At 52.7% G+C, this 15969-nt stretch overlaps 1 protein-coding gene across 8 annotated transcripts in view; it reads left to right on the top strand.

Annotated features, from left to right (window-relative positions):
• Window positions 1-14723, top strand: part of RUSC2 (RUN and SH3 domain containing 2) — a 60295-nt gene extending 45572 nt beyond the window's left edge. For 7 of the 8 annotated variants that reach the window (XM_051804596.1, XM_051804594.1, XM_051804593.1 and 4 more), the window contains 10 exons: window positions 1869-2654; window positions 3126-3326; window positions 4565-4708; window positions 5618-5694; window positions 7705-7879; window positions 8555-8660; window positions 9742-9788; window positions 11058-12039; window positions 12647-12820; window positions 13121-14723. In XM_051804596.1, coding sequence (XP_051660556.1) covers window positions 1869-2654; window positions 3126-3326; window positions 4565-4708; window positions 5618-5694; window positions 7705-7879; window positions 8555-8660; window positions 9742-9788; window positions 11058-12039; window positions 12647-12820; window positions 13121-13301 — 2873 coding nt within the window. In that variant the 3' untranslated portion in view covers window positions 13302-14723. The remainder of the gene's footprint in view (window positions 1-1868; window positions 2655-3125; window positions 3327-4564; window positions 4709-5617; window positions 5695-7704; window positions 7880-8554; window positions 8661-9741; window positions 9789-11057; window positions 12040-12646; window positions 12821-13120) is intronic. The other variant, XM_051804600.1, reaches the window with a different exon arrangement.
• The last annotated feature ends 1246 nt before the right edge of the window (window positions 14724-15969 follow it).

Here is a 15969-nt window from a genome sequence, read left to right as displayed (position 1 = left end):
TCACAGCAGATGAAGGGACTTTTTAAAAAGCCTTTCTTCTTTGGAGCTACTTGGGGCAGAGGTGGAGAGGTGGAGACTGTATAGCCAGCAGTCTCTTCTCCATGCAGGTTCAGGGACATCACACAGTCTCTGCCGGGACTTACAGGGTGAGTCCTGCAGAGACTAATCTGTGTGCCTCTGCTGGAAAATCCTGGTCATGTCCTCCACAGCGCTTTGGATTGTAGCATTTGTTCCCATGGAGAGTAATTGTCACAGTTACCTCTGTAGGAAAGCCTGTAATGGGCGAGTTTTACAGCTTTCCACATTGATATTGGTTTCACTTGTCCTTGTGAGGAAGCTGTGTGACACTCCTGTTGGAGGTATGGCTGTTTCTCCAGCATGGCAGGAGAACTCTCTCTCTGCCTAGACAGGTCTTGTATCTGCTGTCCAGGAAAAGCCCATCTAAAATGCCTCTGACCAGACCATTACAGTAAATAGCCCCTAACATGTCAAAAAACAGACTGCCTCCATTAAGAGGTCCTGAAGATTTCTGTCAGGAGATAAGAACATGTTGTTTGTTTGCCATGGCAGGGGTGGGAGAGGTTTTGGCCTTTGAAGCAAGAAGTTTTTAGGTATTGTCCTGTTTATTGAATGTGTGTTTGGTGAGGGATGGCAGAGAAGGCAGGTCTCTTCTGGGAGAAGACTGCTTGGGAGCAGCCCTCTTACTTTCAGAGGGAATGCTTGGAAGTAGTAAGGACTGCTCAGGGAGGAGGAGGCAGACAGGACCTCTCAGGAAAATATATCCCAGCAGCTTCTGCCTGCCTCCCAATGTGGGAGGCATCACTGCTGTGCAAGAAACTTCTGTTTGCAGCTGGAGATAGAGGCATGTCTGCCTTGGTCCAGCTGAGAGCATCATTGAAAGCCTAGAGGTTCTGAGAGGGACTAGAGGGAAAGCAAGCCCTGCTAAAAGCTAGGGATATGAGTTAGCTATAGGGAGGAAGGTCTGGAACACCCCACAGGCAGCAGGTAACACCAAGGCCAACCAGGGATCTTGATCAGCCCCATGTGTGCATCCAGTGTTGTGTGTATTGTGCACTGACTGCATAGTGTGTCACACTTCAGCTGTGTCCCTCAGGATGTTGAGGCCCCACCAGGAGCTGGAGGAATTGACACACAGGAGATAAGCCCAGCACACTCCCTCAGGACATCCCAGTACATCATTTGCTGGAGCAGACCAGCACTTTCCCGAGTTGGAAGCAGGATACTGGAACATCCTACTTAGATCTGGTAGAGGCAGGGGGATGAAGGAAGTTCCAAAGGGTGAATAGTTACAGGAGAAGGAAGAGGGAGGGAGAAGGGCAAGCAATCAGCCTTTGCAACAGCACCAATATATTGGGATGTGGGACCAGAGCTGCAGTGCTATTGCATGTAATGCTTGTGCTTGGCTGTGCGAGTTCTCAGTGTCCTTTGGTACAAGAAATCTGATTGTACCACAGTGCACTGGGCCATATCTTTGTGGTACTGCTTGGGCAGAGGCTGCTTAAGGGCAGGAACTTGACCCCATGGCTTTGAACTGTCCAGGAAGCAAGGGATTGGGAAGGGATGTGAAGCTGGTGACCCTACCAGGACAGACAGGTTGCTGGTGCAGTCTTCCAGACAGCTGTCAGCAGCTGGAGACTCTGCATTTGAGGCCACACATCTTTACATTGCCAGCTCTTGATGTGTGTAACCAGGTCAGGCTGGAACCACTGCATGTTTAACTGGCCTCTAGCTTGTGCTCTTCCTTCCAGAACAGAGGGCACATTCCCTTTTAACCTGCAATCTGCTGGGCTGAGGATGATCGTCCCTCTGCCCATGCTCACACCTTGTTCCCCTTTCTCTCCCCGAAGGTGGTGGCACAGACAGCAAGCCTGTGGTGCGCTACAGCAAGGACCAGCGCCCCACGACTCTGCCCATCCAGCCCTTTGTTTTTCAGCACCATTTCAGCAAGCCACCCAAGGCACGTGCCCTGCACAGCCATTTTGCTTCCAGCCTCTCCCAGCTCTACAGCTTGTCCAGCAACCGGCCTTCCAGCCAGCAGATCTCCTGTTCCCAGTCCTCAGCCTTGGCCAGCTCGGCAGAGCAGGCAGCGGTGGCGGGGAGCCAGGCCCATGGCACGCTCGTGACCCAGCGCTCGGCAGACGGAGCTGCCTCCCGCAACGATGGGGGCATTAAGAAGTCTGCCCCCGAAACAACCCGTCCGTCCCCACTGGGCAGTTACTCCCCTGTGCGATGCAACGTGCCTTTCTTCCAAAGCGTGGACTCCTCCTCCTCGCCCCCTGCAGAGAGAGCTGAAGACAGCCAGCCACCCAGGAGCAGGTCCTGCCCCATCTCTGCCAACCTGCTGCCCACGAGGTCATCCCCTGCTGTCAGTGCCATGCAGCCCTCCAAAACCACCAAAGCTGATGCCCTGAGGCAAAAGGAAAACCCCAAGATGATTCCCAAGAAGGAGGCACCACTGGAGCCAAGCCCACCACTCTCTGAATACCGACTCCACAGTGGATCCCTCCCGCCCCTCTCAGTGAGTGGCATGTCCATGAGCAGAGTAGGAGGCCATGCAGATTCCCACTGGAGAAGTGGCAGTGAGAGCAGCAGCTCTGGCCCCCTGAGCAGCATGGGAATAAGGCCCATCAATGGTAGGTACCCATCCTCCAGAACCTCCTAGTCTGGAGCATCTCCAGCTCCCCATGGCTATGGCTGCTCCCTATAGTACCAACCCCTCTTGTAGCTACAGCCCAGGATAAATTTGCATCTGGGTGCTGCAGAAAGACCTACACTAAGAACGTGTTTTTCCAGTCCCAACTCCTCCACTGTGTCTCTGGAGAGGGGATTGTGGGCTGCTGATCTTAATGCACCCCATGCCAGGTGCTTGTATCCCAAACCTGCTCCCTCTGTGCCTGCAGTCACAAGGCCATCCAGGCTCCTGTGCTGCTCTGCCAGGCTGTGGCCTCCACCTCTGTCCATTTGTGTGCGCTAATGTCCTGAAATGCTGCTGGACTTCTGAGTAATGTGCTGTCTCTCTTTCTCTGTCCTCCTCCTTTGTCTTCTCTCTTCCTGTGTCCTCTCCATATCCTCCTGTCTGGTGCTCACTGCCTGCGGCATCCTAGCGAACCACCTCTCTCCCCAAGCGCTGAAGTGGCGGGAGTACAGGCGGAGGAACCCCCTGGGTCTGGACCGCGTTTCGGGGCTGCCCAGCTTAGCAGGCAGCCTGGATAGGAGGCAGCAAGAGCCTCGGCTGAACCGGGGCAACCCCATCTTTGAGCTCCCTGGCGCTCTCAGCACCAGCCATTTGCACTGCAAGCTGAACGGTGCGCACCGTCTTTCCGCTGGGGGGGGTCTTGGGAGGTGACCTTGGGACTCAGGTTCAGTATCCCTTGGGGCCCAGGTTCAGCCTGGATTCATCACTGCTCTGCCTGCTCAGAGCAGGAGGGATGATGCATCTGCTCACGTGGGACTGGAAGTTTCAAGAAGAAGGTTTTATAGCCTCACTGATGGCTATAATCTGTGTGGAGCCCCCCTCCTTCTCCATGAGGTGAGAGTAGTCAGGTCCAGCTCTGGGCTGGATTGAAGGGAAAAGTGAATGACCCGAGAGCCTGCTCAGGCCTCAGAAAGTGCTCCTTGTCTGTGGTTAGCTTGTAGTTCATGTCTCACACAGGAGTTTTGGCCCTTGGAGATTTCATTGTGTGCCCCACAGTGCCTGACCACAGTGCCCCAGCCCTGGAAGTGTGCTATGTACTGGGCTGTAGCTTTCATGGGGCAGCTGACAACACTGGAATGCTTGATGGGGCTCTGTCTTCTCCAGGCTTTGCCTTTAAGGCCTTCCTTGTCCTCCAAAACATGTGCTGGAAGGGTTGACAGGGCAGGCTGCTTTTGGCTGAACCTCCAAGAGTCCTGTGGGGAGAGCAGTGTGGTCTGTTTGTGGGAGGGAGAGCATTCTTCAGCCATTCATGGAGGGAATTCCTCAAAGCCCTACACCTCACTCTGCAAATCCAAACAGTTTCTCCATCCCTCCAAGGGAAGATGCCTAGCACAGAGCCAGGGAGTCAACCAGATGGAAGTCAGGCACATGGAAGAATTCCTGCAGAAGTCACTCCTTGAAAATGGAGGACATCCTAGAAGACAGGCAGCAAACATGTAGTTTATTGCCTGTGGATGCCTGTGTGTGACAAGTAGGGATTCTGTTCTCTCTGTGCTCGTTTTAGACCCTGCTTGCTGGAACTATCCACGCAGCAGCACAGTCTGGTGCAACAAGGTTTCCAATAGCACCAGCCTATGAGAGTGAATCCCCCCCAGCATCTTCCAGAGCCCCTGGGCCCATAGTCAAGCTGGAGCTGGATGTTGGGTGGGCTGTGGAGGTCAACTGTACAGGCACACATTGCAGACCATTGCTGGGGGAGGAACAAGCCTGTGGTCTTGCTGTCCTAGCAAGCCTGGGATGAAGACTGCAGCTGGTGCATGTTGCTTCTAGGAAAAGCAGACAATGTGGAAGAGGCTTTGTTGTGAGAGGTTTGGGCTGATCCTTCTCCCCTCTGTCTTGGCCATGCAGGACAGTCTATGAGGCAACTCCAGCTTACCTACAATGACTTCTTCCCCGACTACTTCTCACTAGCGGAGAAACCTCCTGCTGAGTTCTGCCTCTCCCCAGATGGCAACACAGAGTCCATCTCCATTGACCTGCTGCAGAAGAAGGGTGAGTCTGTGCATCACTCGTGGATGGCAGTGTGGTGTAGTGCAGCATAAAGCAAACGTTTGTGCCTCTCTGTCTCTCATCTCATCTCTGTAGACATAGTGACTTGAACTTTCCCTGCCCTTTCCACTGTAGCACCGCAACTACATGTCCCCCTGGACTGATGGCTGTTTCATGCTCCCACCCCAGTCTCTGTATGCAAGGGTAGGCCTGTGTATCTGTGTGATGGTGCAGATGTGCTGACCCAAGATTCTGTAATTTAGGTTAAAGGTTGGTTGGGTCCTATGTGATAAATTATATTAAAGGATGGAAGAAAAGATTCCGAAGTAGGACAAGATGTGGCTGTGATGGGACCCGTGCTAGAGGCAGGGCTGGGTTTTGGCTGTTTGACAGCTGTCTTATCATCATTTAAGAGGCAGAAGGGTTCCCGTGCCTTTGCCAGCTATGTGTTGGTGACTACCAGGTGGCAGCTTTCCCTTCTATTTCAGTTCTGTTCTCACAGTATCCCGGTGCAGATGTCAGATTACGCACCACTGGCTTGTTACTGACAGTCATCACAGAACTTGCCAAAATGCAAGGCTTCTGCCTTGACACCCCAAGGCATCAAAGCAGCAAGAGACTCATTGCCTCAGACCCCATCTCTGCTGTCTCGAGGGATGGAGTGTGGAGGTGATGGTTCATGTCCCTTGGGAATACTGACAGGTTGTCCTACTGTCAGGCTGACAGATGAGTGTTGGAACCAGCAGGGACAGATCTGGGCAGGGGTTAGGAGAGCCTCTGTGTGTTTTTGGCAGAGAGGGCTTGTGTGTAGACATTGGCTTGAAATGCCCCTGCCTGATTTCTCTGAGTGTTTTGTCAGGGTCTATCCTGGCAGCCCCTCTGGCACCTCTCTGACTTGTTCTTTCCCTCTAGGTCTGGTGAAGGCAATCAACACTGCTGTTGACCTGATTGTGGCTCACTTTGGAACCAGCAGGGATCCAGGGGTGAAGGTATGTCTTGCATTCAGCATTCTGAGTGACATGGAGAGCATGGCGAAAGATTGCCTCTCCATTCTCTTCCAGTCAAAAACTACAGGGATCTATCAAAGGCAGTAGTTCCAAGAACAAACCAAACAAAGGTGATGGGATGCCATGCAACAGGTAGTAAATCTGTGACAATTCCTGCTGCATGGTGCTGGGGGTGCTAAAAGAGAACGTGTATTTAAAGGAAGATCAGAAAAACACAGGGAAGGGAAATTCACCAAGGTTTACTAAACACATGAGAATAATGTCCAGCTTAGACAGTCTCTGAGCTGAAAGTAGTTGTAGGCTGTGAGAGTATTAAGGGCAAATACTATATATGTTTGCTCTTTTTTAAGTCTTTCTTATGTATTTACAATGGCTCTTTATAAGAAAGAAAACCAGACCAACTGGACTTCTGGTGTGATGCAGTGCACCAGCTCTTTTTTCTCACACAGTGGAATGTTGTCTCTCCCTCCTCCATATGTCCCATGATTTTGGTGTAGCACTGTTGCCAGGGCACAGTGCACTGTCCCCCCTCACTCTGTGTCTCACAGGGCTCAATAATAATAAAAAAGTGCATCAGTCACTGCCTATCTGGGGCGTCTGGGCATTCCCTATAGCCCTTACCATCAACCTAGAGTGCCTCTCTGGGGCTGGTTGTCTATGGCCTGCGCTCCCCTCATTTTCTAGGTTGTCCCGGGGTGTCTGTCTTTGGTCTCTGCTCCCTTATCTCCCATTTCTGGAATAACACAGAAGCACAGCAATTTTGCTTCTGTTTGTACCAGGCAGTGTTTGCAGTCCTGTGACACCCAGCAGCATGTTTGTGGTGCCTCCTCTCAATGCTGAATGCTCTGTTTCAGGCAGGGGACTCTGGGGCAGCAATGTGACACTATTGGGACATGACAACTCCCCTGGCATGCTGTCCCCAAGGAGAAACCTGACTGGGACAGTTTCCAAACCTATTCAATCTTATCTTAGAGCCCAGAGTAATTTTCCCCTAATTAGGACTGTTGCTGATGCAGAGATTGCTGGGCAACATAACCGGAGCTGTTGAGATTCCCACAGCTTTTTGAAAGACTTCACTGTGAATTCCCTATTCTTGTAGTGTTCGTTTGGGGAATAATTGCAACATTCTCTCATTACTTTACTTACCAGACAAGGCTGTGGTTTTGGCCTCGGGTTTCATTAGGCATCAGTGTGCCAGGGGCTGAGCATTCACCTGTCAAAAGGCAGCACCCGCCCCTGCTGCTGCCGTGCTCAGTGGATCTGACAGGATTATTCCTGAGCCAGAAGTTCAGTTTCAGTTCAGGGCTTTTGTGGGCCTGTGCCAACTGGTCAGTATAATTCCAGCTCAACTGGTAAAATCTGTGCCCTGAGCACCATTTTCTGACCCATTTGGAAAGACCCTTCGGCAGCTCAAACACTGTACACAGCAGAATATGTCCTTGCTCTGCTGGTGCTGAGCTCTTACACACTTCCTCACCTCAACCTGAGCTCTGTCCATCCATTTTGCCCTCACCCTGTTTATTTATAGTAATCCCTAGGAATTATAGCTTGACGTGTCATTGAGTTAAGTGTTCCTTAACCCTTTGGTGCTGGTAGTTCCTGTGTGGTTTGCCACTTCCTGCTCCAAAATTAGCAACAAGAAAATGCACAGCAGCAGAAAAATCCCCTGCTCCTTTCTTCCTCCAGCAGGACAACCTTGTTATAACTTTTGGCAGAACCAGACATCCCTTTTAATTGGGATATCCTCTTCCCAAGCTAGGAGGTTCTTTTCCCAGGCTTTGCTTCTTCCCAGGCTGGGAAAGACCTTGCAGGGAGCAGTCCAGAGCTGGTGTATGAGGCATTGGAGTGAAGGGGAAGACCCTGAATGTTCAAGGAGCTGCTGAGCCTGGATGTTGCTTACTGGGTATCTGTAGTAGGCATGTGAACTGTTTCCATGCATCTGTACCTTGAGAGAAGTTACCAACACTTTCCCTGTTGCCTGTTGTCCATTAGGCCAAACTTGGGAACAGCTCCGTGAGCCCCAATGTGGGACATCTCATCCTGAAATACCTGTGCCCTGCCGTCCGGGACGTTCTGAGTGATGGGCTCAAGGCTTACGTCCTGGACATGATCATCGGCCAGAGGAGGAACATCCCCTGGAGTGTGGTGGAGGCATCCACCCAGCTAGGTATGGATGTTGTGCAGCAGTGCCTGCAGCTCTGTGACACTTCTGTGTTGTTGCTGGGAGGTGCTGGGGGAGATTCACTATGAGGATGAGAGTGCAGACTAACACCCATTTCCTTGCATGGAACAAGGTGCTCATTGACCCTTCTGTGCAAGACAGGAGAGACACTGCTCTAATCTGCCTAAATATTTATTGTCAGTTGCCCTGAAATTTCCAAGTTCTCATATAGCAGGCCAAATCAATGAAAAAAAAAAAATAAAGAAAAAAACAAAATGAATGTATTGGGAAGCCTCTTAGCCTAATTGTGGCAAATCTACAGCTCTGGGGTTATCCCTATGATTGCAGACACACCAAATTATAAGCACCCACCACAATATTCTGTTTATATGCTGATTTTGAGCCAATGACTGTGATTGTCACTGAAATGTGGGAGGCAGGTCCTTGCAATATTGAAACTCTCCCAGAGTTTTGGAGTTTGGGACAGACCACAACCCATCTCCCACATGGAGTCCAAATGTTGGGATGGAGTAAGTTCACATTGGCGTTTGGCAGAGTGGGAATGCACACACAGACATGGACACGCAGACAATGTCTTGTCTTGCCTTGATGCTCCTTCCCATGGTGCTGTTTTGGCTTTGTTGACCACAACTAATCTCAGCAATTTGCTTCTCTCCGTAGGCCCCTCTACCAAGTTGCTGCACAGCCTCTATAGCAAGATCAGCCAGTACACGGAGCTCACCAACCACACGATGAGGTTCAACGCCTTCATCTTCGGCCTCCTCAAGTAAGCAGGACCCTGGTGCTGGCTGCATGTCCCTGTCGAGGGCTGGCAGCAGCTGCTGCTCCTTGACTGCAGGCAGCCACAGTTGACCATGAAAAAAACTTAAGAATGTGGAAAGCCACTTCCCAGAAGTAGGTGAGGGAAGGAAGAAGCCTCAGGGAGGCTTAAGGGAACTTCCCTGTGAGCCTCAGGGAACTCCAGATGGATCAAAACCTCCCCTCTCAGGTCGGGACTGAGAAGGGGTGGCTGTTGTCATCTTGCTTTAGCCCCAAGACATTAGGTGGGAAGGGTCTATCTGTCCAGCTTCATGCAAGATTAGACATATTATATGCATACATCATGGAAATCCCTGTTTAAATCACTGTTTCCTGGAGCTGCAGTGAATCCCAGGGTGTGAGGCCTTGAAGGAGGAATTGCCCTGGTCCAGGACTCAGGGCTGGTCCTTCCAGTTTGGATAAGGAGTGTGCACACTACACTCAGTGTTAAACAGAGGAAGACAGCAATGCCTTTCTGTGGGTGAAGGGATGAGTGCTGCTAGGATGGTGTTTCCTTGCTCCTCTCTAGTGGTCAGCAAGACCTCTGTAAGTGGCAGCAGAGGCCCCAAGATTTCCAAATACTGGAGAACCCTTACAAGCAGGAACAAGGTCTGCCCTGCTGTCCCCACACAGGGTGGCCCAGTTCTCCCCTGCTGGATACCAGTGTATTTTGGGCCAAGCCACCAGCAGTGACCTTAGGTTTGTAGATGATTTGACTCTTCCACACAAGCCTCTTCTCAGCAAAGCAAAGCTCTGCCAAGGACATAGGAGCAAAATAGTGAGGAACCTTGCTGGAAACATGTTTGTTAGGGATTACCTTTGCACATGTAAGGCTGGCTGGATGTTCTGTGTGGCAGACTGGGTGTTTGTGATCAGTGCATGCTGATGGGACTGACCAACTGTCCTTTCCCTAGGTCTGGAGGTTCACAGGCTCATGCTGTGTACATGCCCTTTTCTAGCCACACTTCTTTTTGTAGAACAACGAGAATGAATTGGATGCATAGATTTTAACTGTTTTATCTTACCCTGCTTTTTTTCCATTCCTGCAGTATCCGGTCCTTGGAGTTCTGGTTCAACCACCTCTACAACCATGAAGGTAAGATCCTGAGGGCTATGGGCTACAGTGGGGGCCAAATTCTGCACAGTGTAGGGCATGGAATGAAAATGTGCTTCTCTTGTTGCTCTCTCAGCTTGGGCTACTCTTCTCTGCCCTAAGCTGAAGGACTAGGCTATACACAGCCTCAGTGCACCAGGGAAGTCCCAGGTGGAAGTTCAAGCTCCATGCAACTCCTTCCACCTGAGCCTGGACATCCATTCACCTTACCAGCTGCAGCTAGCCTTCCCCAAAGCTATCACCTACAATGCAGATCCCTCAATCTGTCTGCAGGAGACCAGATCTAACCCTCCTCAAATTTCTGTGTTCCATGCCCAGTGCCTGAGAGTTTTGTATGCCTGGAGATGTGCACTCTTAGCTGAAATCCTTCAGGCATGGGAAATAGAAAAAGTGGAAAGGATAACCTCCTGACAGACAAAAAGCAGATTTTACTGGATGTATCTGTTTTGTATCAGAATAGACTAGACTAGACTAGAATAGAATTGGACCTAAGCCTGTTGTGTTTTTCTGGAGCAGAAGACAACCACCTATTTCAAGCCATCATTAAGAGCTGGAAGTGTGAACAAAAGCTAGAGCTGTCAGGATAATGAGAGCTAGGCAAAGGGGTGTTGTAGGTAGGGTGCAAGTCCTGCCTGTGGTGTAAGTTTGTTATCCCAGTGGGGCCAAATGGCTACAAATCTCATTCCCAGCTCTCTCCCTGAGAGTGAGACCTGACAATAAAGGAGGGCGGAGGGGCAGTGCAGTTGTGGTTAAACCAAGTGAAGAATGAATCCTGCAGGTAGAAATGCTAGTCCATTCTCTGCTAAGATCCACAGTTCAGCCGAGACAGATCCTGGAAAGACTGTATTCAGCTGCCCCTGACACCTCTGTCTGCAGGGGACTGGTACTGGTCAGATCTGAGGCTCCTTGTTCACCTCAAAAAGTTGAAGAAAAGAATTTTAAAATGTGACAACCCTTTGATGCTCTTTTCTCCCATCCTACTTCCGTGGCATTTTGTGGCAGAGATCATCTGGGAGGTCATGCCAGGCAGGTCCTGGCTGCAGGCACAACTGGAAAGCAGTATTTGGGCCGGTTTGCTGAGAGCACACAGAGCATCTGGTGCTCCCTGACCCAGGCCTAAGCATAACACTGCCACCACAGCTCTGACCAGAAACTAGTGTCCAGCACCTTTCCCCATAGCTTCAGCATCTTTGTGGTGGCTTGGCATGGTGGGAAGAGCCTCTCCTCTGATTAATGTCTCTTGCCCTACAGATATCATCCTGGCACACTACCAGCCAGTGGGTTTCTTGTGCCTGTCTCACAGCGTGTGCCAGCCTCTTTTTGAGGAGCTCCTGCTCCTGCTCCAGCCTCTCTCTCTGCTGCCCTTCAACCTAGACCTCCTCTTTGAGCACCACCTGATGCAGATGGGCAAAGAGCAGCAGCAGCAAAAGGAGCTGCTGCGTGTGAAGCAGGACCTGCTGCTGTCCGTGCACTCCACCCTGCAGCTGATGCGGACACGGGGCAGCAGTGAGGATCCTGATGGCTGCAGCACCGTCCCTGAGACATGCCAAGGGGGTGCCAGAGATGATGACATTTCACCAGGGCACAGCCCACAGCAAGCTGTGAGTGAGAAAAGGGTCAAGGGAGTGGGGGCCTCCTGTGGAGATGGTGACAGGGAGGAAGAGCGGAGTAAGATGCGAGAGAGCACGTGGGAGAGGAAGAAGGACAAGCAGGCAGGCTGGTGGTACCAGCTCATGCAGACCTCTCAGATTTACATCGAGGGATCAGCTGAAGGCTCAAAGTTCATCCGCTCGGAGAAGAAGAAAGCTGCTTTGAATACTGCACCCAAGTCAGTGGAGACCCACAAGGCACCACCGCCCCGAGAAGGGGTGGTGGAGGGCGCAGAGGCTTGTCCCATTGCTGAGGGTACCTTGGAGGAGAGGCCCAAGGCTGCCAGCAAGCCAAGTCCTGAAGCCATGGAAGGGCCGCTGGAAAAGCCCCAGCAGGTCATGGTCAGCGAAGAGGTGAAGGAACGGAGCTGGCCCTTCTGGATGGGCAGTCCCCCAGACTCGGTGCTTACAGAGCTGAAGCGCAGCAAGGAGAAGGAGACTGGGACTCAGCAAAGAGTGGGAGCAGCAGCACCAACCCCTCAAGAGGACAGCAGCACCAGTGCATCAGAGGGCAGCCAGGCTATCAAGTGGGGACATTTGTTTGGGTCCAGGAAGGTACAAAAAGAGCCCAGGCAACCAAACAGGTAAGGGCAGGGGTGGTGTGGGGCTGAGGAGGGCTGGTTAACCTAGAGTGCAGCAGTGCAGATAGAAGTCAGGCCAGTAGCTACACCATTGTGGTACCTCAGGGGTCTGTCACCCCTGCCAGCCCACCTTAACTCTTCCCATACCCTTGCTCAGTCCACCTCATGGGCCTTCCCCTTCTGCCTGAGCTCTACCACTGCCTTGAGTCCTAAATCCCCTCTCCAGTGGAAGGGCCCCTGCTACATGGCCCCATCATCACCTCATCCCTCCCAAAAACACATATTGAGAACAGAACATGGAGCTATCCCTGTTGCTCACAACAAGTGAGGAGGACATGTGAAGTTGCCCCCAATAGCTGAGACCTCCCTGCACTGCCTTTCCATCACCCTTACTACTCCTGAAAATGTCCACTGGAAATGTCCTTCCCAGTCTAGGCTGTGATGTGTCTGGAGAATGCTGACCCCTTCCCACCAGGAGACAGCCTGGGGACCACAGTGCACTTTGTGCATGAAACCAAACCTCTAAGGCGTGGCCTTGCCATGAGATTGGCTGCTCCATTCTCCCGGTGACGCTTCCGTGCTGCCAACTGCTTCTGTCTCCTCCTTCCAGGTTGCCCTCTGGCTGGCTGAGCTTGGACAAGTCCGTGTTCCAGCTGGTGGCCCAGACAGTGGGGGCAAGCATGTGGCGTGAAGCAGCTCCTGAGCCAGACCCTCCCCAGCCAGAGCCCCCTGAGGTGCCCCCTGCGGCACTGCCGGCCCGGGGGATGTCTCCCCACCCTACCTGGTGAGTGACACCAAGTGGCCATCCTGCAGGTGCTGGGATGCGGCAGGTTGGGGATGGCATGTCATTTTCCTGGCCCCCTTTGTAGATGGGGACTAGGGATGGCTGGGGGCAGTGATGTAGTTTGTTCATCCATCCACTGCAACTCTGCAGTCTGTGGGTGAGTGGGAGCTGGGAGGCAGCTGGGAGCCTGGCTGGGGAGGGAGGCAGGGCATGTTTTCCTCGTTCATCTCTGCCTCTGGTCATCCCTGAGTGGGATAAGCATCCTGTGGTGAGTTAACTCTTCTTTCCCTCTGCCTACAGTGAGGTGAAAGCTCTTTGCCATCACATTGCCACTGAGGCAGGACAACTGAGCTTCAACAAAGGGGATATTCTGCAGGTCATCTCCAAGGTGGATGGTGACTGGCTGCAGTGCAGCCTTGGCTCTGAGAAGGGACTGGTGCCCATCATGTATGTCACCCACCCAGAGGATGAGGACTATTGACACATCTGGGAAGCCAAGCACAGTTCTGTGGGCTGCTGAGGCTCCTCTGGGGTAGCCCACCCTGCCAGAGGAACAAACACAGCTTCTTGCTAGTTTCTTACCTTTCTTGCCATTACAGAATACAGTAACCGTAGGTGGTTCCTTCTTGCTCCTCCCTGTGCAGCTGCCAAAGGCCAGCTCGGCCCCCTGGGGTCCTCTGCGAGCTGCACCTCCTATTGCCAAGCATCGCCATGCATGCAGCCACACCAGGGACCGCCTGACCCCCCCCTCCACCCCACACTGTCTCCAGCACCCACAGACCATGGACTCCTACATTACAGGAACCCAAGCAGCGCTGCCCCACTGCCCAGCTGTTTCATGCTGGAGGGTGCAGGATGCTGTCCCCTTCCCAGGGGTGGCAGCCTTCCGCATCCCTAGCATCCTTAGCCGCAGGGTGGGAGCACCGTGCGTGGGCAAGGTCTCTGCAAGGCTGGGCTGATGGGTTCTGTTGTGGTTTGATGGGGGTAGGCTCCCCCACGCTGGAGCATCCCTGTCCTAATGTGTTGTTGTACCACCTGTACCACCTGGTACAGCCTGGTGGGTTGTACCAGGACAAGTGGCCTGGCAGTGCCACACTGCAGGGCTGGGGCTGTGCCTGGCCACAGCCAGGGGAGGGGGACAGGATATGTGTGTGTGTGTGTGGAGCAAAGGGGCGCGGGGGGTTGTGAGGAAGGTGTGTGGATGTTCAGTGTTATGTAGGTCTGGGATGGGTAGTGCCACCCTGTGCAGAGATGGGTGCTTTGGGGGTTGGCCCCATGCCCTTCACACTGAGCAGGGAGCCAGTGCCTGGGAAGCCCTGGAATGCTCATTGGAGAGGGTTGGAGGGGAGGGGATGAGGGCAGGGTCCCTGACTGAGCTAGGGATGTTGGGGGCAGTGCTTCCAGCAGGTAGATCAGTGGGTGCTCCCAGAGGGAGTTGGGGAGCCTGGGGAGGGAGGGATGGTGCTCCCCTTGGCACAGGGTTTCTGGTCTTGCTGAGCAGTGCCATGGGGTGGGGGGGATAAGTGTTGTGCACAAGCACAAGGGGATACTGGAGGTCCTGGGGTCCTTGGTAGAGGCAATGCCAGTCAACCCCTTCCTTGCCATGTTCATGCCGCCTGCTGTAGTGGGGATCTTCACCTGCATGTCAGGTGGGGAACAGTGTTAATGAAAGGCCATGCCAGTATTTGGTGCCTTGGCCGGGTTGACGCTGTTCACAGCATCGTGCCTGGGCTGGCTTCACCATGGCAAGGGGCCCTGGTCTTGCTAGGTTACCTCCTGCTTGTACATCGCTTAGCGGACGTTGCACCATATTTAATTTGTATTTCCCTGTTAGAATGAGGTGTCTCGCCTTTATTTATTTCTTTATTTATGATGCATATTAATAAAAAAGGTGCTGACTGAGCTCCCTGCTACCCAGTCTTGTGATTTCAGCGCCTCCGTGGGATGGGTCTGAGGGTTACCTCTGTTACCTGGGACACTGCACTGCAGGCTTTGTCCTGCCTCCGCCACAGCCAACTCCAGACCTTCAGGAGGAGATAGGTTGCCCCCAGTGATCAGACCTGTCAGCTCAGGCCTTTGGAGTGTGGGGGGCTGATGATATGTCTTGGGGAGGCAACACTGTTTGGGGTTCCTTGTGTGTACTTGCAGTGACCCAGGCAGGTTCCAGACAGGAGTTCACACCATTTCAGTCTGGTATCTGCTTCTCCAGGATCATGGGAAGGTGAAGGTAAAAGAAGGGTTGTGGGGCTGGGACCCATAGCCTGGGACAGCCTGGCCATGATTTTCAGTGTCTGTGGGTCATTCATAAGGAAGGGCTGTAGGACTTTTAAACTTCCGACTCACGCAGACACTGGTCCACTATGAACCCATCTCTTCTTTTTACATCTCAGTAGTTCCAAGGAGAACGGGAAGGCTCTTCTTCAGGCTCCAGCCTTTGCTGTAAGGACACTACACTGGAGTTTGCTGCATCCATGTGGACAAGTCATCTGCAGTGGTGGAGTGAGTCAAAACAGCTGAAAAAAAAATACACAAATGAAGCCGTGTAAACCCCTGTCCTGGCCTGGAGAAGCACAGAGCAGCCAGGACTTCTACATGAGCTGCTTTGATAATCTCTCAGAGGGGGCAGTGGTCACAGCCGTTTACAAATTGCAGGGAGCCAGGCAGTTCTCCCCACATGCACTGGCTGGGCCAAATGGGGAAGGGGACCATGTGCTGGCAAACAGCCCCGTGGGGTGCTGAGTCAGCCCCAGGCAGGAAAGGGGATTTCCAGCTGCCTGCACCGCCAGCACTGGATCTAGGATTGCTGCCATGGGGCTTGCAGCTGCTGAGGACTTCTTTGGGGTTCATCTGACTAAAGTCAAGCAGGTCCAGGTGGGTGGCTATCAGATACCCTATGCCAATCACGAGCTGGCCACGGGGCACAAAGCCTGTGAAGCCTGCAAGGCTGGAAGCACACAGCAGTGTGTTTGGGGCACTGGGACAGTATGGGACAGTACTGGAGCCATGACCAGGTGGCTCTGCTGGTGGCCTGATCCCAGAGGGTCAGCTGTAGGATCTTAATGGGATCCATGAGCACTCTTGGGAAGAGGAGACACTGGGTGTCTGCAGGTACCCATTGTGGGTGCTCTTGCTTTCTGGGGACACTGCTG

The sequence above is a fragment of the Manacus candei genome, unplaced genomic scaffold (assembly GCF_025592945.1).
Source record: "Manacus candei isolate 608988 ecotype Guabito, Panama unplaced genomic scaffold, ASM2559294v1 h1tg000061l, whole genome shotgun sequence".
Taxonomy (NCBI): domain Eukaryota; kingdom Metazoa; phylum Chordata; class Aves; order Passeriformes; family Pipridae; genus Manacus; species Manacus candei.
Note: the sequence above shows the minus strand (reverse complement) of the source record. Positions and strands in the feature narration are given on the sequence as shown.